We start from the raw sequence: 26,719 nt of genomic DNA, 5'->3' as shown, positions 1-26,719 counted from the left end.
ATACGATCTTTGTTAATTTATCAGTGGTTAATACACGTACAGTGTGTTTTTTCTTAACTGGGACAATATGAGCAAATCCAAACATACAGAAAAACTGAAACTGACTTAAGATCTATTCGTTCATTTTTTGTCCAAACAATTTTGGCGTTGTTATTTTTAGTGAACCCAAGTTTGCATAAAAATGAGTCATTTAAATGGATTTTGATATATTCGGAATGATTTTATTTTAGATCGATCAACTCAGAGTCATGTGAGGAGTGCATTGTATCGGAGAATACTTCTGAGGAGCAGAAGTAAGTCAATAAAATGTTTTCTCATGCTGAAAGCCAGTTCCTGTAAAGTACCTGAACTACAGTCGATAAATGAATAAATTAATAAAAATAAAATAAACAGGCCTTTTATTTCGTACAAAATATCGTAAAACAAAAAAAAACATATTTTGTTGTTATTGGTAGTAGTATTTGAATTAAAAAATATTATTCATGTATAAGATTATATTTCTAAAATATTCTAATTTGTTAAATATTCATTTATTTCAAATGCTTAGATTCGTCTACTTTACGTATTTATTATGGGTATGCTAGGTATTTAATAATATCTTCTTTTTCGATGCAATGTGACATTGTAAAAATTAGACACAAAAACATTGTTTAAAACTTAGCCATTTCGGTAGGCGATTAAGAAAAAAAAAGATAGAATTGCCATTTTAAAATGTCAGATCAATTAAAAAGTCAAAATCTGTAAACAGTAACCGAATATTAAACAAATTTCGACACAGGGAAATTCAATTTAGTTTCAATAATTATCGACATTGGATATGATTCTGACATCTTATGCTTCGAAGGGATAAGGGTTGAGGAAAGGTATGATTCTCCAATCTTGCTTGTAATATATGTTGTAGTTCGGTCGAAAGATTGGTCATTGAATAAAGAGCCGCGTTTTGTAAAGGAGACGACTTAGAGGCTTATATAAATTTACTAGCTGACCCAGCAAGCGTTGTATTGCCATAAAAGTAATAAAAAAAATTCAATACTTAACATTTTTGAGGTATAAAATATAGATGACGACCGATTCTCAGACCTACCAAATATATCGTACATAAAATTTATCGTACTACAATAATTATTATATTCGATTGCCATCTTGCAACTCTATTGCGTACCTGTGGATGGAATGGAATAATATTAAAATAGCGATAAAAAATAGGTGTTGATCGTAGACAGGTAAAAATTTGAAGTTGTATGTAGTAATTGGAAGTTGTTAAATAAAAATAAAAAAAATTGTCAAAAAAAAATATGTAGGGGTCACCCTTATTATTTAGGGGTATGAAAAATAGATTTTGGCCTATTCTCAAACCTACCCGATATACACACAAATTTTCAAACAAATTGGTTTAGCCGTTTCGGAGGAGTTTGGTAACAAACACCGGGACATATAGCCTCAGATTATTTATGCGTCTACATAGACTTTTGACAGCTGTGTAAATGTCGGAAAAAATTGAGTTTAGAATTAACCTCTATTTTGAACAATTCACGCACACTAACACGAAGTGTCATGCAAATCGCGAGTGTAAAACGTAGCTTGTCACGCACACTAAATTAATATTCCTGGCCTGTTTTTATCTGTCATACTATACCTAGACGTATAAATTATCTAAGATTATAGCAAAGAAAAATTCTGAGAGTTTTTTTTCTGTGACCATACCGTTCGGTCTCGATAGATAGTCTACCTAGCTTGATTGCTTTTACTTTTAAATAAACGTTAGAAATTGTCATGTAATTTTGAAGAAAAGAAGAAAGAAAAGTTTAAGAATTTTTGTAATAATTTTTTAAAAGAAAACTTCTTTAGGCGTGTTAGGTACTTTTGGGATTCTTTTTTATGGAAATAAGCGGGACATTCAGCTGACGATACGATTGATACGATTGGTACGAGCGCAACTGCATTACAATGCAGTGCCGCTCGGTAGATTTGAAAGACCCAAAATTCTGAGCGGCACTACAGCTGCGCTCGTCACCTTGAGACATGAGATGTATTTGCCCAGTAATTTCACTAACTACGGCACCCTGTCTAAAGGAGCCTCCCAAATCCCAATGGTTAGGTGGGATAGAAAAAGTTACTGGACACGTATGATGGGCTCGCATTACATGATGTGAAAAATGGTGCGTATACGATTTTGTTTCCCACCTAGATGACGAGCTCGCTTTCAGTCCCTGGTAAGAGGGACAAAATTCATCTTGCCGGGAGAAAATCGGCCACTTTTCTCCCTCGTACCAGGGACTAGCTTAGGGAGAGAGCTTTTCATCGAGATGAGAAAAAAGAATTTATTGCCTTGTGAACAGCTAGATCACCGGCGTTGCGTTGAGAGGTGACTTCAGTATGTATCTTCTGCCGCCAAATACCACCTTCACACGACACGCCACTAGCTTGCATATCATCCTCACCATCTCGATGACGTTCCCAATAGTAAAGTTTTTACACAGTTTTTATTAGTTTCACCTGTATGCATGTTTGTTTGTAACGCGATTTCACTCAAACTTAGTAGATTTATCGAGGACCAATGACAATACATTAATTTGATAAAACTATTCGGTTTTTCAATTTGAAAAATAAGATTTTTGTTAATTTACGTCAATCATCTATAGCGCAGGAATTGATATCAATTTTAAATTTCAATCATTATCTTTAATTGATCTTTTTAATATTAGCCAATTTTTGAATACCAAAAAACAATTAAAAAAAACACGCTGTTGTAAGTCAACCAAACTAAAAAGCGTGTTGTTTAGTTTTTTTTTAAATACTATTTTATTTAAACTACAATATATTTGTTATTGTTCCGTAACATGTTCAAGATGTTATCTGAAATGTTAATATATCGATATAACTAAAGGATCCGGTACTGTCTTGTAATTTTCTGTACCCTGGATCAGCTTGGTCTGTTACGAACTTTATACAAGTCGTGAATTGGGTCAGGGACTTTAACTTAAGATATAACTATCTTTGGATGATAAATAATTGGGGGCACGTGTTATTAATAAATACAATGAGATTTTATCAATATAATCACAAAGTAGCAGATCAATTTGCTTATAGCGCGCACAACGCGTTACTCGTAATTTGCGAAGTGATCATGTCTTTGACCTTTGATAGCGACAAACAATTTTTCCTATTTCTTATTGTTTTAATACCGCAATAAAAGGCATAAAACGCATTTATTTTCTCAAATTTTCTTTTGAACTTTTTAATTATTTTTGTTGTCATTTCTAATACTACTACGGAAACAAAATCGGAAACAAATTGCGCTCTGAGAGAGAATAAGCGGAGCAAGAAACTCTCCCAGCATTCTTTTATTGTCCTCTTTTTTTAAATAAAATATATATTGTACTGTCAATCTTATTGCCAGGCTGTCCGATTACTTAGATATTCAGCTCTGGAGTAGTAGGATTTACGACAAAGAGACGACATTTATTTTTATAAAATATTTAAAGTTATTTATAGATAATGCCTGAACAGTGGCTGGGACTTTATTATAAAATTGTATACTTTTAAAGCTATTATGGATCTTATGTAGCCTTCTAGAATAAGTTACAAGTAATCCCTTATTTCTATGACTATGAATCAGCAGCATGACCCCACAGTAAAATACCGTAAGTTATATCATGATGTATCATGCTGTGAAAATAATTGAAGAACACTACGGCTGCAACATTCGTGTTCTCTCTAATCTTACTAACGGTGGCATACCGCAGAGCTGAGTCTATCTGCTAGTTGGGCAATATATGGACCCCACTGAAGCTTTATCTACCGTGATACCCAAGCAGAAGTTATTGTCTGGTCATGACGACTTATGTACACTAAATAAGAAGTGCTTGAATCACCTCTATAGGATAATTAATTGGAATTCGATTTTCACCATTTCTATTTCAATAGTTATTAGTTGTATTATTCTCATTCTCATGCATCGTTCTATCTATATCTATGATGTGACATAGTTACCTCTTTCTTCTGCCACCACATAGGCTCAGCAAAGATGGCTGTCTAATTACTTAAAGCGGATGAAACAATTGTGTTGAGTTATATTTTACAAAGGGTTAGGGGACTCTTCTTTTTGGATTCTTGTGGTCTCCATCCTTATGAGAAGCATGCTAATCAGTATGGAGAATTGCTGATAGCATATATAATAATAATATAAAACATTTTTTGTTCCTTTTAGCATAAAAGATGGCGAAAAGCGTTGAAGAAGAAGTGGAGAGGATGAAAGCGCTGGAAGCCCGCATAAAAGCGCCCTCTATATGGGGCCGGGTGCAGTGTGGACTCAGGTTTGAGGATCTGCAGGACAGAAGATATGAAGAAGCCGTCAAGTTCCTGAAGACGCATTATCTTACCGAAGAAGTATGTGAATTTAATGCTCTTATTTTAAGTAAAATAGTAGACACTACAACATTATCTGTATGAATTATAAACTTGTTATGCCTTTTCTGTACTATATGAATTTAGAAAAACCTTTGTATAATCTGAAGATTCATAATCAATTTCCGCATACAAGGAAAAATTGTACATCAACACGTTTAAAGACAAAGACTACTTAAACTTGTGTAGAAATAATAAGTTAGTAACTCTTAAAGATAGAAGGATACTATCCGATGTGTTCTTACTATACGACATCTGTCACGGCAACATTGATAGTTCCGAACTAATTGATATTTGTCAAGCTAAGAGCCCCAATATGTCGCGCCCGCCATACTCCCATGTTTCCGTACAGCATTGTCACTTGACATCTCTCAATATCGTCAAACGAGTCGCATTCCACGCCTCTACAAGGCTTACTACTAACCTCTACCTAACCAAAAATAAATTTATTCGACATATAAAAATATATTATTAAACAACAGTCAAAACACCGAATGCTTTTCATTGCCTATACAAATATTTTCTTTGATTAACAGTGTTACACATTTACTTTATTTAAATTAGTTTTAATTAAATAAAATACTCTTAACAGAATTTAAACACGTAAAATTGAAAATATTTTTACATAAGGTTGATGTGTAATTGTAACTTTTTTTATTAGTATTTATTTAACCCTATGTTGCGTGACCTTTTTTTTTATGGAATAGGAGGACAAACGAGCGTACGGGTCACCTGGCGTTAAGTGATCACCGCCGCCCACATTCTCTTGCAACACCAGAGGAATCACAAGAGCGTTGCCGGCCTTTAAGGAAGGTGTACGCGATTTTTTTGAAGGTACCCATGTCGTATCGTCCCGGAAACACCGCACAAGGAAGCTCATTCCACCATTGAAAACCGCACTGTGGAGGACCGCCACACATCCAGATGGTGGGGATGATATCCTAACTTGTGGCGTGTCGTGTGAAGGTGAAATTCGGCGGCAGGAATCAGGTTAAACAGCTCTTCGGAACACTCCCCGTGATAAATGCGGTAGAAGACACACAATGAAGCGACGTCTCTACGCAACGCCAAGTGATCCAGCGGTTCACAGAGCACTGAGTCCCTGACAATTCGAGCTGCTCTACGTTGCACGCGGTCAAATGGATCGAGCAGATACTGGGGTGCACCAGACCAGAGATGACAACAATACTCCATGTGTGGCCGGACCTGCGCTTTGTAGAGCGCTAGAATGTGGGCCGGCTTGAAGTATTGCCGTGCTCTATCGTAATCTATATATAAAATATATTTTTTTAGTGGTAAACGCGGAAACTTGAGTCTTCTGGGGGTTAAATTGGACATGGTTCAATTTACCCCATTCCGCGACCTTCTCGAGAGTGGACTCGATAGAAGACACAAGTTTCTCCCGGCACTGGTCGACGATTTCACGAGAGAGACCTGCATGGCCCGTGTATACGGCATCACCAATGCTGTCATCTGCATAGCAATGCATGTTGGAGGTGTCCAACATATCATTGATATGCAGAAGAAACAGCGTAGGAGATAGCACACAGCCTTGGGGCACTCCAGCGTTCACGGGCTTCGGGTTCGAGCAATATCCGTCGACAACGACCTGTATGCTACGCCCAGTGAGGAAGCTGGAGGTCCACTTGCACAAACTCTCGGGAAGCCCAAATGATGGAAGTTTGAGAGGAGCGCCTTGTGCCATACACGATCAAAGGCCATCGCTATATCCAGGCTAACTGCCAGGCCTTCCCCCTTGCTTTCAATAGCCGCCGCCCATCTATATGTTAGGTATACCAGAAGATCACCTGCCGACCGTCCATGGCGAAATCCGTACTGTCGGTCGTTGATCAACTGGTGACCCTCTAGGTATACTAAAAGCTGGCGGCTAATTATGCTCTCCATGATTTTGGAGAGCAGGGAGGTGATAGCAATAGGCCTGTAGTTCGCCGGATCCGAACTGTCTCCTTTTTTTTGGACTACGCCTTTGGAATAAGAGTGCCGGAATAAACGCGTTAGCACCGGCGTCAACTCAGGGGCACACGTTCTAAGCACGATTGGAGAAATGCCATCCGGCCCGCTCGACTTCCTGACGTCCAACGAAAACAGAGCTCGCCTAACAGTTTTCTGTCTGAACTGTACTTCAGGCATAGAGCTCTGATACCACCGGATGGTCGGCGGTATTTTACCGTTGTCGTCAAGAGTCGAGTTGGAGGCGAAAAGAGCGCACAGGAGTTCGGCTTTCTCTTTTGCCGTATGGGCCAGGGTGTCATTCCTCATGTGCAACGGCGGCATGGACGGCTGGTTGAAGTTACCGAGAGCAGCTTTCGACAACGACCAGAACTTGCGTGTTCCGGTCGGGTAACTGGGAAGCTGCTCGCCGATTTTGACGACGTGCTTAGACTTCGCACGGGCGATTTGCCGCTTAAAAAATCTGGAGGCACGGTTATATTTCCTCTTAAGATCTTTGCAGTTCGGATCCTTTGTGCCCAGCGCCGCAACCCAAGTTCGATACGCCTGTTTTTTGCAGTCAAATGCTGCTTTAACTGACGCATCGAACTAGGGCTGTGATCTGCCACCGATCGGTACTACAGAGCTTCGTATAAAAATATCCATGCCCTGCAGTATCACATCGGCTACTGCAATGGCGCAGGCACTAGGATCATCCGAAGGGAAACAAACCTTGCCCCAAGGGTAGGATGCAAAAAAGGAACGCATCCTATCCCAATCTGCTGACTTGTAGTGCCAAACGCGGCGGGTCGCTGGTGGTCTGCGACGTTGGCGTCGGATAGGCACTACACTCCTGACCAGGCAATGGTCGGACGTTCCGAGAGGGGCGTCGACAAAGACCTGGTAACTATCGGGATGTGTAGTCAGCAGAAGATCTAATAAGGACGGCATGTGGCTATCCACATCCGGGAGCCGCGTTGGCGACTCAACCAATTGGGACAGACCATACGCCAATGCAAAATTATGCACAGATCGCCCTGCGTAGTCTGTGGTACGTGATCCAAGCCATTCGGCATTGTGCCCGTTGAAATCACCTTAGACTACGATTTCAGCGGAGGGGATCTGTGCAAGCACGTCGTCAATTGCCGCTTGAACGCAGCCCATGAGATGATCGGCTTCTGCGTTACCACTATGGGACCTGTAGACACACGCATAGATACGGACGCGGTCGTCTAAATCTACGCGGAGCCAGAGAGTAGACAGGTCCCTACCCTCAAAATTGCCGAGACGGCGACAGCAGATATCCTCCCTAACGTACACACATACCCCGGCATGAGGCAAAAAATTTTGCTCAATTTTGTACCCGGGGTACGTTAAATATGGCGTATCGCTAGGTCGAGATATCTGCGTCTCCGTAAGGAAACACAAGGCCGGCTGTACCGTCTCAAGGTGGTGGTGGACGGCGTTTAAATTGGAGTGAATTCCCCTGATATTGCAAAAGTCCACGTTGAGCGTGGAGCGGGGTGCCGTGGTGTTACTGCCTCGTTTGTCCTCGGTCATGCGCGGTTCTGTGCCCACCCCAGAAGACGAAGGGCAGCCCGAGCGAGAGAGCTCGGGGAGGGATTCTCCGGCTCTGGTAGAGCCGGTACCCTCCTGGGGTAATATCATTTTATGGACCGCTCTCATATTTTGTTGGGGGGGGGGGAGGGATGGCCTCCGGTCCTCGACACTAACCTATGCGAAACATAGCGGCACCAGGCCGCTACTTCACGCCGGTATTCTGTGCGAGTGTGGTAATTAACCCGGACGAGTCTGGCCCGATTGTGCTGACGTCATAAGACGGCAGCGTGACTCTCCCACTTCTAAAAAGCCCTTAGTTGCCTCTTACGACACCCATGGGCCTGGGACTCCCCTATTCTTTTACGCCCCGGGGAAAGTACAGGGCAGACCTTTGCAAGAGGACGTTTTCAGGAGGACTGATTTTTTTTTATATGAGAGGGGGCAAACGGGCAAGAGGCTCACGGGATGGGGATAGGTGAGGCAACCGCCCATGGACATCCGCAACGACAGGTGTGTCAAGAAATGCGTTGCCGGCCTTTAAGGCCCACCTTAAAAAAGCATACTCCCAAGTATGCTTTTTTCTTGAAGTTCCCTAATTCGTATCTGTACGGGAAGACCGCTGCCGGTAGTTGATTCCACAAAGTGGCTGTGCGAGGCAAGAAGTTTCGAACAAAATGCGCGGTTGTGGAATGCCAGACGTCTACGTGATGCGAATGGTACTTTGCACGTAATGTCCGGTGGTGGAATTCGGCCGCTGGAATCAACCCGAACAGCTCCTCTGAGCACTCCCCGTGATAAATGCGGTAGAAGATGCAGAGAGAACCCACATCTCTACGCAATGCTAGAGAATCAAGCCGATCAGAGATGACTTGATCGTCGATGATTCGAGCCGCTCTTCGTTGTATGCGGTCAAATGGAAGAAGCTGGTACTGGGCAGCACCCGCCCAGAGGTGAGAACAGTACTCCATGTGGGGCCGAATTTGCGCCTTATAAAGTTGCAGGCGGTGGCTTTTAGTGAAGTACTGTCTCGCCTTACTGAGTACACCAAGCTTTTTTGAGGCTAGTTTGGCCTTCTCTTCCAAGTGACCACGGAACTGAACGTCGCTCGATATATCGACGCCAAGTATGCCAATACAGGCTGTGGCAGTTAGAGGAATGATCTCGAATCGAGGGGATACGACAAAGGGAGACTTTTTAGTGGTGACCGCACAAACTTGTGTCTTCTTGGGGTTGAATTGGACTAAATTTAGTCGGCCCCATTCCGAGACTTTGCAAGGCATAGTCTCGATTTCAGACACAAGTTTGTTCCGGTTCTCGTCGACGCTATCCCGGGACATGTTTGCACGGCCGGTGTAGGAAGCATACCCTGTGCTGTCGTCTGCATAGCAATGAATATTGCTGATATGCAGAAGAAACAGCGTAGGGGATAGCACGCAGCCTTGCGGGACACCAGCGTTTATGGGTTTTAAGTCGGAGCATGCACCGTTGATAACAACCTTGATGCTCCGATCAGCTAAAAAGCTAGTGACCCATTTGCACGCTATAAGCGCTTTATGCCACACCCGATCGAAGGCTTTCGCTATGTCCAAACTCACCGCCAACGCCTCTCCCTTCGACTCAACCGTTTGCGCCCATTTATGGGTGAGGTATGCAAGAAGATCACCAGCTGAGCGACCCTGACGGAAACCGTACTGGCAGTCGCTGATCAGCTGGTACCCCTCTAGGTATCCCAAGAGCTAGCAGTTGATGATCGACTCCATTACTTTGGAGAAAATTGAGTTAATGGCAATGGGGCGATAGTTGGACGGATCTGAGCGTACACCTTTCTTAGGGATCGGGTTCACTAAAGCCGCCTTCCATAATTTCGGGACTACGCCTGATGAGTAGGAGAGCCGGAAAAGACGGGTAAGGACCGGCGCCAGTTTCGGAGTACATGTCCGCAGCACTATCGGGGGAATGCCATCGGGCCCGCTCGATTTGTGAATGTCCAAGGTGAGAAGCGCTTTAAGCACGGCGCCATGCCGGATTTGTACCTCCGGCATGTATGACTCGGACCACGGAATATGCGGTGGTGGTGCACCTTGGTCATCCAGAGTCGAGTTGGACGCGAAGAGGGAGCCCAGGAGATCAGCTTTCTCTTTCGCGTCATGGGCCAGCGAGTCATCATCCCTGTGCAGTGGCGAAATGGCTGCAAGGAAGGCGTGCAAGTCTCTTGCCAATTTTGCCAATGTGCTTCGACTTCGCGTCAGCAATAACTCTTTTGAAGGACCTGGAGGCATGATTGAAGTGTTTTTTAAGTTCGCTGGAATTCACATCCTTAGATACCACCGCATTGACCCAAGCCTGATAGCACTCCTGTTTTCGGCGAGAGGCCATTTTGCAAGAGCGTCAAACCATGGTTGGGACCTGCCACCGATAGGCACAGAGGAGCATGGAATGAAGAGTTCCATACCTTGCAGTACCACATCAGCAACAGCGTCAGCAGCGGCATATGGATCTCCCAGCGATAAACAGATCTGCCTCCATGGGTAGGATGCAAAAAAGCACCGCATCTCGTCCCACTCTGCTGACCTATAGTGCCACACGCGGCGACAGCCTATGAAAAGGGGCCGTGTTAGGCGCATGATCGGCACGGTGCTCCGGATCAGGCAGTGTGTTGAAATATTGGATCTTAAAATCTAAATGCTGAATAAGAAATAATACGAAGATCCGCAAGGTCTGGTCCAATTCAGGATCAGCTCGAGCTATTTCCTGCAGTGCAGAATTGTCAGAGATAGGGCTATGTGAACGGATAAATTCGCTTGGGGTTGCAAGAGTCGCGATCCACTATGTCTTCAATTCTATTTATCAAGAGGAGAGTTCCGAAGAGCATCTTGACCTATCACTGTCGCCAAATTTTATCCTACACCAGATACTCTCATAATCTCGACGTGTAATGTTCCGTCCATAAGGCGTGTTTAAGGAACCATAACGAACTTATAGTACCTAAGTAAATCATTAAATATGGTGTTGTAGTATACTAACACACACAAAATTACACATACATTCATACACACACACATATATACACACACACACACACACACACACACACACACACACACTCAAACACACACAGCGCACAAAGTTTAGATACCCATTACTATTACATTATTTTGTTATGTTGTGACTTTTATTAAGTTAATCTTATTATTGTAAATACTGCCCTTTTTCTGAGTAAACAATATTTCTGTTCAGGTATATTTCTTAAATATATTATCATATGTTTTGCTATGGAAGAGCGGGGCCAACTTCTACTTTTCATGCTTAAAAGAAGACCCCTACACTTATGTTGTAAGTTTTTGTATTTTATTGTGAGAAACAATTATTATTATTATCTTCAATGTAAACCTGTGGAATAAACTTACTTGTTTGGTGATTCCGGGTACAATGCGGTTATTATTATCCAGCTATGGTCGTGTTTATTTATTTATTTATTAATTTATTTATTTATTTATTTATTTATTTATTTATTTATTTATTTATTTATTTATTTATTTATTTATTTATTTATTTATTTATTTATTTATTTATTTATTTATTTATTTATTTATTTATTTATTTATTTATTTATTTATTTATTTATTTATTTATTTATTTATTTATTTATTTATTTATTTATTTATTTATTTATTTATTTATTTATTTATTTATTTATTTATTTATTTATTTATTTATTTATTTATTTATTTATTTATTTATTTATTTATTTATTTATTTATTTATTTATTTATTTATTTATTTATTTATTTATTTATTTATTTATTTATTTATTTATTTATTTATTTATTTATTTATTTATTTATTTATTTATTTATTTATTTATTTATTTATTTATTTATTTATTTATTTATTTATTTATTTATTTATTTATTTATTTATTTATTTATTTATTTATTTATTTATTTATTTATTTATTTATTTATTTATTTATTTATTTATTTATTTATTTATTTATTTATTTATTTAAGATTACCTACAGAAACTACAACATACATTCCACTATAATTACAACATACTTAAAAAAATGATAATTGCGATTCTACTTACAGGCAATCGGACATGCATGAAACATAATTTTATGACGATTGTTTGTCGGCTATAAAATAATAACAAATTATATAAATCTAACAAATATTTTACATTTACTTCTACACATATAAGAAGAAAAATATATAAGAACATATTTAAATTAAATTAGTAAATAAAAAAACACATACTTTTTGACGTTAATTGTCGGCTAGATACTAATAACGTATTATATAAATCTAAAACATATTCTACAACTATTTCTACACAAATAAAAAGAAAAGTACACTTAAAGAACACATTTGAATTAAATTATTATTTAAAAAATTACAAAGCCTACGCCTAAATTCATTTTCAGAATTATGGTTAATGTCTAAACCCTCAATCCTTGAAGATAGATAATTGTATGACCGCGAAAGCCTTACTAAAGTTGAATTGGCTCCAAGCCTCGTTCTGCGGAGTGGGATTTTAAACAATGCAGTTGCCTTACGAGGAGGTCGATGGGGAATATTGATGTCAAACAAACTCAATAGAGCAGGACACTCAATTTTACTGTTTATTATTTTGTACAGAAAAGTCATATCTAAGTATAAACGGCGGGATTTTAATGAAAGGGTTTGAAAATGACGCAAACGATCGTTATACGAGATCATGTCTCGTACGTCAGGCGTACGGTAGGTGAGGTAGCGGATTATTTACTTTTGAAGCCTTTCAATTGTCACTGTGGATATTATAGTCAGGGCACCATACTTGGGAACAGTATTCCAACTTAGATCTCACAAAGCTATTAAAAAGGACTCTTATTGTGGATATTTTTCTAAAACCTTTGGCGTTTCTCATTACAAATCCTAGAGACTTAGAGGCTGATGCAAGGATGTTGTCAACATGCTCAATAAAATTAAGTTTAGAATCAAGTGTTACTCCCAAATCGCGTATGCTATGGACTTTAGTGATTCTTTCATTTAGGATACTGTATTGACTAATTATTGGATTGATCTTGCGCGTGAATGATATATGAAAGCATTTGGTTGCATTGAGCTGCATGTTGTTGATTATGCACCACTGAATTAAATGATCGATATCACTTTGTAGTAGCTGAGCATCTGCAGGGTTTCTAATCACTCGTAATAGTTTGAGATCATCGCCAAATAAATATACTTTTGAAAATTGAAATATGTTACTTATGCTGTTAATAAAGACATTGAAAAATAACGGTCCGAGCACTGATCCCTGAGGAACTCCAGATGTTGCAAGGTAAGGTTTTGAACTAAATCCATTAATAACAACAGTGTTGGGTCGCTTACAAAGATAAGTTTCACACCAGTTTAACAGGGTATCTGTTATCCCAAAATTCTTAAAATGTGTTAGTAGCAAGTTGTGGTTAACTTTATCAAAAGCCTTTGAGAAGTCTGTGTATATTGCATCTGCCTGCTGATTGTTGTCTAGTGTATTAATTACTTCATTGGTGAAGCTAAATAAATTAGTATTCGTTGATTTACCTTTTATAAAACCATGTTGATGAGGAGTAAAGTTGTTTTTAATAGCTGTAGTGATATGCTCATCTACTAGGCTTCGAAAACTTTTGACGCTACGCTTAAAATTGAAATTGGTCGATAATTAGACACGGAGTTATTGGACCCTTTTTTAAATATAGGCACAACTTTTGCTTCTTTCCATTTGTCTGGAAAAGTACCGGTGCTCAAGGAGTAATTATAAATGATTGCTAGCGGAACCGAGAGAACTTCAGAACATCTATTAAAGAAGAGTGGAGGGATATTGTCCAGACCGCTACCTTTGGAACAATCAAGTCTTTTTAGTTTTTTAGAGACGTCACCAGCAGTAAGATATATATTTCCAACATATGTCTTAGGTTCACTGTTAGTTAGGGTTATTCTATTATTTAAATTTGAGCTATTGTCGTAGACGGAAGAAAAATGAGATGCAAAAAGATCAGTGATATTTTGAGTGTTAGAGGCTGTAATTGTACCTAAATTCATTGTGGAGGGATAGTTATTAGTGCTCCTACGCAAGTTCTTAATATGAGTCCAGAAGTATTTGGGATTATTAGCTATTTTTTGTTCGATTGAGCAAATGTAATTATTGTACGAGGTAGTTATTAAGTGGTCACAATCTTTTCTTAAATATTGGAATTCAATTCTATCCATTGGGTTATTGTATTTTTTTAATCTTTTGTGACATTTATTTTTCAGCCTAAGCAGGCGTATGAGATTAGGTGGAAACCAAACAGGATATTTACAGCTGCGTGATTTGGTTTTAGGCACGTGCTTATCAATTACAGATTCTAGAATTATATAAAATTTTTCAATCATTATATCAACACATTCTTGCATTTGTTCAGTTCTTCAAGCCAATTCACTTGGTTGAGGTTATTTATAATATTTGTAAAGTTAGATTTGAAGAAATTGTATCTGTATCGAGATTTCATGAAACTGTTGTATTTTGGTAAGCTAGTACGGATATTAATATGAAGCGGAGGGTGATATGGGTCTACATCCCGCAATGGAGATACGCATTCAGTTACTGTTACTGTATGTTCATTGTCCAATACGAGGTCGAGAGAATTGCCCTTAAAGTTTAGCACACCATTATATTGAGTGAAACCACTCACTTGGAGAAAATCAATAAATAACCTATTAATGGCAGAGTTTCCATTGTTGACAATATTTGTGCTACCGTCTTCAGAAAACCACGTGATTGATTTCAAATTTAAATCGCCTAGTATTAAGGTGGAGTCTTCATACGATTCGGGAAGGGAATCTAGAACCATATTGACATTTTCAATAAATGCTTCAATTGTTGTCTTGCTAACAGGTGGTGGAAGATAAATGCCAAAGTGTGAATGAAAAAGTGTTATTCCTGTGCATTCCAAGTAGGGGTGACGGTGTACACTAATCTTCGGGTGATCACTCGATTGTCCGTTGATTTATAAAAAATATATTAAAATTCATTCATTAGAAAATAAACACTTACACTTTTTACAGGTCACGTCATTATCAGGTTCTTGATGTTGTCTTTTATTCTTATTTATTGATGAAACAAAATATTCCGTAAAATGCTCCTGGGTTCCGCATTTCATTTAACTGATTATTATTTTCATTTTATATTCTTTTTATAATTTATTAATACGTGCAAGTGCACGTTAAAATTTTCAGTCATTAAATAAAATAATTCAAATTAAGAAATTGAAGGTTAGATTATTAAATAACACATATCGATTTGACGTTGTAGTTGAATATTATCGAATATGGCTGTATGGGCTCGAGCCCTTTACCTGTCCTAATAATGGAGACGAAGAAACCATAAACCGGCTGGTACAGAAACGTGACGCCATCTTGCCGGACTACCGGAGCCGTTGCATTGTCGTCCAGTTACCTCGTAGTCGCGCCTAAAGAAAAATATTACTTTTAATAAATTCTTATTTATTCTAACGAGTTTAATCGTAACAGTTCTCAGAACATAGCAAGCTGATATTCAATTAAATGTAGAACGCGAGTGGATTATCTGTTGATTTGCTTAATTGACTTTTACTTTTGAATTTAATAATAAAAGCTGGCCCACTGCAGGCAGCTCTTGGAACAACAGGTTTCCCGGACTCTCTGTTATTGTTGGTCGAAATTTTATAGATCTGATCCAAAATTGAATCCTGTTTTTATGTTTAGATAACGGGCTTACAAATAAGACAGACACTAATTATTTGATTTTTGATTCGACAAATTTTCAAAATGAATTAGTTTGCCTTTACTTTATATAATTTAAATTAAGGCTGATATTATAAATAATAATACCCACTCAGGGTTTATATGTTTTGATATTTGTAACTCAATCACTTCAGAAATATATTATATTATATATATACGTATTAGGGCTGCACTACATGGTAAAGCTACGACATTATGTTTAAAGGCCGGCAACGCTTCTTTCATTCCTCTGGTGTTGCAAGAGAATGAATATGTGTGGTTACTATAACATAAATGAATTTCATAATGCACTTAATAATAATAATTGATTTTGAATGTGTGCGGCGGTAATCACTTAACACCAGGTGACCCGTACGCTCGTTTGTCCTCGTATTCCATAAAAAAAACTATGTTTCTATGCGATTTTAACATAAGGTGACGTATGCTTGTTTGTCCTCGTCTATATAAAAAATATATTATGTATCTGTCTATATATATAATATATATATATTACTCAGTGAAAATTGCCTACTCTTCTCTTAAATATTTAATAATCTAACACCGAAGTCTCTTACCAACCTCAAGATTCCAGGGTATTATATTAAAACCATTTAAATTTTATAGCGGGATTAACTCTATTGAATTTAATTAAACCTTTTCTTATAAAGAGCTCGGTTTCATTCCTATTGAGTTCTTTGTCATGAATAATGCACAATGATTCGGGTTTATTTAAAACAAGATTATTCTTGAGTTTTTAAGGGCTTCTTTTGTTCAAAACCGATCATATATACCCCAGTATTATTGGTTATCACGGTTTACTATCCGCAACTAATACTACAGCCGACTTCAGCGCGCCTATTTTGCGTAGGCGTATTATATCCCAGTATAAAATATTGCAAGGTACGCAATATAACTTAATATTTTTAGTTTTAAGAGGTAATTGATTTTTAACTTTCCGCTAAGAATGGGGGAAGTTGTTGGTTTTACCCCCCGCTTTTCAGATCTCGACGTTTTAAGGTCCTAGGAAGCCTCCCTGGCTGTTTCCGTGATTGTGTCCGTACGTCTGTATGTATGTGTGCGTGTACCTTTTATAACTTTTGAACGGCTCGACCGATTTCATGGCGGTTGGCGCCATTGGCGAAAGGGCTTGACCAAACTTAGATTTTCAATACAATTCGGGCCAGTAGATTTTTAGAAATCTCAAATAAAAAAAGTTTACGAATCTTTTTTATATGTGTTTTTTTGGGCTCCTAAACGGCTTTACTAATCGATTCCAAAAATTAATCAGCTCTTAACATCAAAACCCACGTCGATCGCCACCAAGCCGGTAAGAACGGTTGATTTGTTCGTGAGTTATCGTCGACGAAAGAAAACCAAAAAAGTGTTTTTTCGAAATTACTTAGAAATTCCGAGTTTGATTAATTGAAACTCAAAAGTTCTTTATGAGGCTCAAAAAACTGCGAATACCGCCAACCACGTGAAAATAGGTTCATTCATTTAAAAGTTATTGCTGTTTGAAAATAAAAAAAAAATGGTGTTCTATTAAACTTTTATCAGATATGATTTTCATAATGAATATTATAATAATTATTATATAAATATAATCTTATATATAAAATTCTCGTGTCACAATGTTCGTTCCCGTACTCCTCCGAAACGGCTTGACCGATTCTCATGAAATTTTGTGAGCATATTGAGTAGGTCTGAGAATCGGCCAACATATATTTTTCATACCTCTAAATGTTAAGGGTGGTCCACACGTTTTTTTTTTATTTATTTTTTTATTTTTTTTTGATATTTTTTTTTTAAATTTGTTTGATTATGAGTCAGCATTAAAAATACATACAACTTCAAATTTTCACCCATCTACGATCAACAGTTACTTTTGTATCGCGATTTTAATATCGGCGATACAACGTTTGCTGGGTCAGCTAGTTAATATATAAACATCAAATCAAATCAAAATCACTTTATTCATATAGATCACGGAAATGACACTTATGAACGTCAAAAAAATATTTTTCTTATTGAATCTACCACTACTTCTTAAAGGGTTGAGCTAATGAGAAGAAGGAACAAGAAAGTCATTGCCACTCTTTTATATCAAGATTTACACTTCCATCGATTTAAAAATCATTTCAATTACAATATAATATGTAAAATAATGCAACAGCCACACTCAAACGTCAAATAGTCAACGCCTTGGACGAGTAAGTCAAAAAAGTAAATGTAAATGAATACAAAAGTTATTCAACTAAAAAAACTACTTGTTCTCAAACTACAAATACTCAAAAAAATGTTAATTAATAAGTAAAAACAAGAGTTATTGAGTACAGTCATGGCCGACTACTACTGTATCAACAATAATACTCGGCCATGGTACAGTAGATGCATCAACCCACACGCACCGTAAATAAATAAAGGAATTTAGTGACCATTTTATAAGCAATTATAAAAAATACAATTTTTAATTTTAAAACCATGAAGCAGAGTTTCCGGCTACAGGATCATCCTGCCACCGCAAGTAGAGCCCGTTCACGAGCATGACGCATGGGCCAACCATCGCCTCCCTCTATTATATTATAATAAAACTATAATAAAATTACTCCGAAATTTAATATGTGATCAATTGCATGTTCTGAGTTCTTTTATAAGGAAAATGTGGGAAGGGGATGAAGTTTTCGTTTTATGGAAATAGATGTACTGTGTTTTAGTGAGATTTAAAGTGAGAAGATTATTTTGTAGCCAAGTTGCAATATTCCTCATTCCTTGTTCCGCTGTGTGTAGTGCAGTATCCCAGTTTTTCCCGTAAAATAAAAGAGCTGTATCATCGGCATAACAGATGACGTCAGAGCTGGATACTTTAGTTTTGATGTCATTTATATACAAAAGGAATAACGTGGGGCCTAATATACTTCCTTGGGGGACGCCAAAATCTATTGTACTTGGATTGCTTTTCTTATGATCCACTATAACACACTGAGTTCGGCACATTAAATAGCTTTTGAACCAGTTCAGGCAATTACCTCGAATACCTAGGAGCTCAAGTTTTCGTAAAAGTATAGGAATACAGACCGTATCAAAAGCCTTCGCGAGGTCTAAAAATACACCGATACATGCTTGCTGCTTATCTAGTTTGGAAGAAATAATTTTTGTTACTAAGTCTACAGCGTTTTCCGTTGATTTTTTAGTGCGAAACCCGAATTGTCTGTCAGATATTATTTTATGTGCGTCAAGAAAACTTATCAATCGCTTGTGTACTAGTGTTTCCAAAATTTTTGAGAATGATCCTAATAAAGAAATCGGTCTATAGTTCGTAGGATTCAATTTGTTACCCGACTTATGAATAGGAACAATTGCAGCCATTTTCCAGGCAGTAGGAAAAATGCCTTGAGATAAACTTAGATTACATATGCTCGTCAGGGGGGGAGTAATATATTTTTTGCTAATATTCAAAAGGCGGTTTGATATTCCATCCAGTCCAGGAGCACTGTCAAGATTAGCGTTACTTATCAAGGATTCAATTTCTCGTTCATCAGTGTTTTCGAGTATTATCTTACTAGCGAGTGAAACTTCTGTTTCATTGCATGCTGTGAGTATCTTGTTTGCAAGAGTTTTACCTATGCCTGCAAAATATTCATTGAAATAATCTAGAGATTCCGTTACAGTATCTTTAATATTGGTGAGTTCTAGTGGTACTTGATTTATTTTCTTGGTGTGGGAAATTGTTCTTATACTCTTCCAGAGCTTTTTAGGGTCGTGTTTGTTTTTTTCCAATTCAAATGACTCATGTTTGTGTTTTAGTTTTCGCAAAAGATCATAGTAAAAATTTCGGTAACGTGTGTAAATGAGTTTGACCGTGTTATTGTTGGGATTCTTTCGTAAGTGTAAATGTAAGCGATCTTTGTGCCTAGCACACCTAATTAGACCAGGCGTCATCCAAGGCTTGAAAGTAATTCTGGATCGACTTATTCGTTTCTCTTCTAAATGTTTGCTTATAATGTTTGTTAGAATAGTATCAAAAACAGATACTGCTTTGTTTATATCAATGCTATTATAGACTTCTGTCCAGTCAGCCTGTCTTAATTCTTCTCTAGATTATAATTCTTTGTGAGTCTGCAAGTTTTATGTTGTTTGGTATCTTTAGTTACTATTCCGGCAATTACAATATCATGATCTGTAATATCTGATTTGTAAATAACTGACTCCGAGTGGTACTTAGAAGTTACGTGAATGTGATCTAGGCACGAATTAATTCGTGTAGGTTTATTTACGATAGGGTGAAGGTTTAGCTCTGCTAACAAACACAGATATTTCGCGCAAGTAGCCATTTGACTATCATCATTAGAGCAAATATTAATATTAATATCCCCAGCAACAATTACACAACGAGCATCTTTAATATCTTGGATTACTGTAGCTAGAGAATCTAGAAAAGGCGATGTATTTATAAATGACGGCGATCGATATAGGGCTAGTACGACAAGTTGATTTTTTAAAGTAATTTTTAAGCAATTTGCATCTTCAAAAACGGGCTCATCAACTTGCGGTGACCAACGTTCATTTACATAAGCAACTACGCCTCCTGCTCTATTTATGTATTTATTAGTTCTAAAAAAATTGTATCCCTCTATTTGGGGTATGGTAGAGTCCTCATGTATCCAGCATTCGGTCAATACTATAACGTCAAAGAGCATACTAAATCTAGACAGGGTCACCAAAAAGCTATCGAAATTACGTTGGATACTTCTGATATTAAAGGTCAGAATTTTAATATCAAATTTAGTGTTAACAAGAGTTCTACAACAGTCAGGACTATGTGCAATATGGCAAAAGTCATCGGGCGTATCGAGTTCTCTAAGAATTTCCGAATTAGCCATTGTCATGGTTATCAATCATAAGATTTTGAAAAATATCCATACTGAACGTTTGCCAAGATAGTCCAGATGTAGTATAATATATAATATGTAATTTACTTAAATTTACTAGTTCGGTTAAGTATTTATGAGAGATATAACAGGTGAAGTGAATATTTAAATGTGATAAAACAGTTGGTGTTTGGAAGGTAGCGTGAGTGTTTTGTGTTGTGTTATATGTTGTGGGTGTGTTTCGTGTATAGTTTGTATTGAAAAAGTAATTAACAAAATAAAAAGCCAAAAATAAACTATGCAAATCAAAAGTACATAAAGAGATCACGAAGAACTTATTCAATGATGTCAGGGAAATACACTGCTTACTGTGTAGTTTGTTGCTGTTGGTCTGGAAGCAAATTCTGAGAACCGAGAACGCGATCAATATCTTCGACTTTTTTAATATTAATGACTTCGGAGCCTTTGCCATTACCTTCAATCTTCTTAACCAAAATAGAGCCTCCTTTTGTCCAACAATATTTAAATCCAGCATCCTTAAAGCGTTTTCTGCATTCACGAAATAAGATTCGGTTGGCTTTTGTCAATCGCTCATTCACATATATATTTTTGGGTGAACCAGTAACACCAACATCCGCGGTCGATAATCGTCTTGACTTAGCTGATTTATAGAATTGGTCACGGGTTTCACGGCGTAGAAATCGCACCACCAAAGGCCTGGGTGGTTTGCTGGAGGTGGGAACTCGGGGCCCAGCTCGAACGACATGATCGAGATCGATATCCGTCAGCTTAGATCCTACTAATGCAGCCATAGTCAGGAGCAAATGATGCGGGTTTTCATTGGGCGATTCAGGTATCCCACAAATTTCTAGTTCGTTTGCCATCATTGTTTGGTATAAGGAATTTATTTGCCCTTGGAGTACTTCATTTTGCATACACAAGTCCTCAACCTTAGTTGCTTTATCTTCTGCTACCTTAAGACGTTTCTCATTTTTAACAATAGTGCTAGCCAATTCTTCGACTTTATTTTCACAGCGTCTCAGTGCCAATATAGCCACATCAAACTCATTTTTCATTGCACCAATATCAGCCCTAAGCAGACGGATTTCATCTGTCAACATCGTTAAGGGTGACGGTGGTTCTTGCAATTGGTTCACTGAAGTGGGGTTAGTCACTTTAGGTTTCCTAATCTTATTAATTATTTTATTATTAACTTATAATTATTTATTGATTGTTAACTTATTAATTATTTATTATTAACTAAATAAAAAAACGCAGAAAGCGCGGGCACGAACGTTTGAAAACAACGCGCGCTGTCTCGCTCGAGCCCATCGCGCTAGGCTTCCGCGTAAGTCACTGCACTATGGACACAAAGGCGCGTTTCTTGTGTTTGATAATTCGCACCCGTCGTCGCAACCGCGCTAGGCTCGCAGTCTGGACGCACACAATGCCTTAATAACTTGGCGTGTACGACAATCGGGTAAGTCTGCCATTAGCTGGTAATTAGGGCGCGGTTTTAAGCGAAAGCAAGGATTGCACATGTGGACGCGTTGTCTCACAATGCGGCGTGCGGACAAGATCCAGAACTCTTGGCGCAAGAGGGACATCAGTAGTTCTGATACGGCGTGTAAATTTTTTACGTGATAATGGTCGATAATCATACTTACTATATGATCACTGCGCGGTAAAATAACGGGATGCTTATGAGCATAATCTAAAGTGGAATTGGATAGTCGACCACCTACAAGGATTAAACCGTTGGCAATGAAGGGCCTCAGTCGATTAAAAGCTTGTGAACATGGTTTATTATTTTTATGTTATTATATTCTACTGCAAAATATTTGCTTTGCAGAACGCAGAGTATTTTATTTGAGCGGAGTTCATTTCACTGGCAGATACTGAGTCAGTTCTGCGGCGGTCTACAGACGCTGTAATAGCGCTGCGGCGTGATTTTACATTTATAAATCTATAAACGTAAGAAACAATGCGAAGTAACTTAGGCCACGATAAAATACGAAGCGCTAAATCATATAGCACGCAATACTTTATTGGTGAAGACACCATATGCGTTAAAAGCTTTTGTTCAGGTACGTTACTAATAATTTGTCCCTCTAAATCTTTAAGCGGCCATTCATACGTATTTGACGAAGCCCATGGTGGTCCATGGAGCCATAGAGGATGCGTGACTAACTTCCTCGGCAAAATACCACGCGAAAGGACATCAGCAGGATTGTCGATACCTGAGACATGATAGAAGTTGTCAGCCGGAATGTTTTCCGTAATCTGAACAATGCTGTTGGCAACAAATGTTTGCCCCTTATGCGGTGAGCTTTTAGTACAATATAACGCTACCTTAGAGTCGGTAAAGGCGTATACATCAATCGGACCATAATTGGAATAACTGTCGAGGACAGCGCGGAGTGACTTGAGTGCCATTAAAACCATAGCACATAGTTCTAAACGTGCAATTGTGACGGGTTTTGTCGGGCTGACTTTAGATTTAGCACCTACTAATCGAACAGTGTTGCGAGATGACGCATTAACATGAGCGTAGATCACCGACCCATAAGCCCTTTCACTAGCGTCAGAAAGTCCTAAGAGTGTAACTTTACAACCAATAAATACACCAATGTGTCGCGATACGCGAAGTCATTAAGAAACGGCAACTCTAAACAGAATTGTTTCCACTGTTTTGTAATATAAGAAGGCTATTCATCATCCCATTGGAGCCCGAGCTGCCAAAGTTCTTTTATCAATAACTTGGCGTATACAATGGTGGGAGCAACGAAACCCATTATATTCCATGGGCGGGCAACTGAAGACAAGATGGAGCGCTTAGTACACTTCTCATCTGCGGCGGGAGTGGTAACTTTAAAATAATCCTCAACGTTATGCCAATGCATGCCTAATATTTTGTGTTGCATGGATTTGTCAAATTCAACATCAAAGGGAATTTTATGAGTGTCAGGAATATGTTTTAAAACAGTTTGACTGTTACTATTCCATTTGACGAGATCCCATTGTGCGCCCTTGAACAAGTCAATAAGTTGACGTGCAGTAGCGACTGCTTCTTGTTCAGTGGGAACCGAGAATGCGTGATCATCCATATATTGAGATGAAAGCGCGATAGCACTCGCGAGCGGGTATTTTTCTCCGTCGTATTCTATGAGTTGCCTTACTGTACGCAACGCATGGTACGGGAACGACGCTAAGCCGAAATAAACTCTTTGAAAACAGTATAACTGCAGCGGTTCGTCAGGATGAAAGCGGTATAAAAAACATTGATAGCGGCGGTCAGATTCGCGCATACCTACCTGCAAGAACTGTTGGCGGCAGTCTGTCGTCATAGCAATGGCATGAGAACGAAAATTCAAAATAATTTTTAGTAAGTCGCCTTGCAAGTTCGGCCCTGTATGCAGTATACCATTAAGCGATATCTTAATTCCAGTAGTAGGGGTGGAGGCGTCCAAAACAATACGCAAACGAGTGGATATTTTGTCTTCACGCACTACACCAAAATGCGGAATAACGTAAATCGGATCGTGAGTATCATAGCGCGGCGCGGGTGCGATGTAATTTCTCGCGATATACTCTCGTATAACATCATCATAAGCCAATCTTAATTTCGGCGATGCTTCTAATTTTCTTTCGAGACACAGAAAGCGCCTACGTGCGATATCGAAAGAGTCACCAAGTGTATACACATCCCCTTTGAACGGAAGGGCAACTATGTATCTCCCTCTACAGGGATCGCGGGTTGTGGTTTCTTTATAAAATATTTCGCATTCAACATCTTCTGGGTGTTGAATGGGCGGCGTGGAGGGAGAATCTTCAAGCTCCCAGAATCGCTTGACTAAGGAGTCAATAGCGACAGGCTCTTGAGCAGCACAACAAGTCAGAACATGTTGTGAATGATATTATGTAGATATTGTAGGTACGGAACCCATTAACACGTACCCTAACAACGTGCGGAACGCGGAAGGTCCTGGTGAGCCACGGGGTGCGGATATTATTTCAGAGAGAAATAAATGCGGGTATATAGAAGCACCTATTAAAGCGTCAATTTTATTATCGCTGGCTGACGAGTCCTTCGGAGTACGAAGGATTCGGTAATTGCGATAAGCGTGATAACGAGGACTGGTCTATCGCAGCGGTAGGTAAGAGATCGGTAATCTGATCAACAACGAGCGGTGAAAAATCAAAATAAATGTTGTTGTCAAAGCGGGAATAAAACCTTAAATTAATAAGCGAATTGTTAATTATTTTTAATTATTTTTTGTTCGCCACCGAACCCTTTCACAATAATACGTTCGGTTCTTAGCGGTTGATATCCTAGGCGATTGCAACATTCCTGCGTGATGAACTGACATTGCAATCCGGAGTCTAAAAGTATTCAAATGACTTGCGGCTTATTATTAATATCGTAAACAATAACTTGAGCGGTTGGTAATAATACAGCGGTGTTCGTATTCTGAGCGCGTGATGTATGATTTCTCGCACATAGTGCAACGTTGTTACGCACGGCGATATGCTCGTCACCACGGGTGTCCGAATGTCGCGGTGATGGCTGTGATGGTGATATTTCTCTGGTAAAATGTAGCATTGTATGATGGTTTGATTTACAAACGCGACATGATGTACGAGAAGAACAATTACTAACGCGGTGGCTATGACTTAAGCAGTTTATACAAGCCCGGTTTTCTTTTATGAATTTAAATCGCTCCTGAGAAGACATTTTATTGAACTCCTGACATTTAAATAAATGTTCATGAGTAATGTTCTTACACAAACATTTACGGGAAGTATTAGAGCAGTATTGAGATACGTTTGATAAGTCGGGGAGGTGTTATTAGAACGGCGGTTATTACTTCGCGAAGTACTAACAGTCGCCGTAGTACCTTGCGAACGTTCCAACACTTTAACGCGGGACTGTATAAATTCGACCAACCTATCAAAGCTAGGCATCTCGGATCCACACTGGGTCTCGAATGCACGCACCGTCTCAAAATCTAGCCTTTGACATGCAATATCTACTAATATTAAATCACTGAGATTTTCTAACTTTAAGTTTTGTAAGGCGCGCACTGCACTTACAAAATTATCATTAAATGAATTAAAGTTAAACGCGGAACCTGATTGTATTGCTTTAAATCCTAACATTTGATTTAAATAAACAGAGACGAGCAACCGCTTGTCGTCGTACTTGTCTGTTAGGGTTTTCAAGATTAAGTTATAATTCTCAGCGCTCGGAGAAATACTGGAGATCACACTAAGTACCTTTGATGACAGTTTTCCTAACAAGTAATATAGCCTTTCAGTATCTGATAACAACGGATTGTCATGCACGGTAGCCTTGAAACTATCATAAAACAAAGGAAAGTCGCGAATATCACCTGAGAAGGTAGGTAATTCTATAGGCGCTAACTTAGGTCTAGACGTACGTATAACGTTCATTTTATCATTAGAACCCGACGCGACGCTCGGTTGCACTATGTATTGAGTCTGTAGTCTTTTAACGCGACTATATAAAGATTCAAATGCTACTAGACTACTATAGTCAGGCTTTGCGGATGGCGTTAAATATAATAAGCGGGCGTTATATTTCTTTAATAGTTGTTTAAACTCATTACGAAGTTCGTCAATATTCGCGGATTCATCTAGGAATCTTTCCCTAGCGGTGGTATCAATATTAATACTTTTCTGTGATAAATCATATATATTTTGTACTATTTGAAAGCTAGCTTCGCGTTCAGCTTGTAGCATGACCAATTCCGAATCCATCTCGCCTTCGGAATCCGAAGATATACGAAAATCTTTCTTAGGTGGCATTGTTTATAATGTCAAATAATACAAATCAAATTTGAAGGTAGTTCTAATAATGAGAATGCGACGAAATTAAGTATGTCGCTTTTAATCATTGTTTGGTCTTGACTCTCTTACGCGGGCGGATTATAATTTTGTGCCATGTGTATGCAAATAGCAACTAGGTATTATTTAATATCAATTTATGTAATTACTATTTAATTAGATTAACAATAAACTACATAATATTATGCAGGGTTACGTGCTACTAATTAACACAGCGGGAATTTAAATATACTACTGCAAACATGTTAACAACACAGTTGCGACTTTTAAAGAAATCAATAGATATTTGATCAAATAAAC

General features: G+C 38.3%; 1 protein-coding gene across 1 annotated transcript in view; it reads left to right on the top strand.

The window, feature by feature from the left end:
- The first annotated feature begins 757 nt into the window (after window positions 1–757).
- Window positions 758–26,719, top strand: part of LOC126979007 (uncharacterized) — a 45,713-nt gene continuing 19,751 nt past the window's right edge. Inside the window, exons 1-2 of the mRNA XM_050828149.1 lie at window positions 758–863; window positions 4,211–4,389. Coding sequence (XP_050684106.1) covers window positions 4,219–4,389 — 171 coding nt within the window. The 5' untranslated portion in view covers window positions 758–863; window positions 4,211–4,218. The remainder of the gene's footprint in view (window positions 864–4,210; window positions 4,390–26,719) is intronic.

The sequence above is a fragment of the Leptidea sinapis genome, chromosome 3 (assembly GCF_905404315.1).
Source record: "Leptidea sinapis chromosome 3, ilLepSina1.1, whole genome shotgun sequence".
Classification (NCBI taxonomy): domain Eukaryota; kingdom Metazoa; phylum Arthropoda; class Insecta; order Lepidoptera; family Pieridae; genus Leptidea; species Leptidea sinapis.
This window is presented reverse-complemented; position numbering and strand designations above follow the sequence as displayed.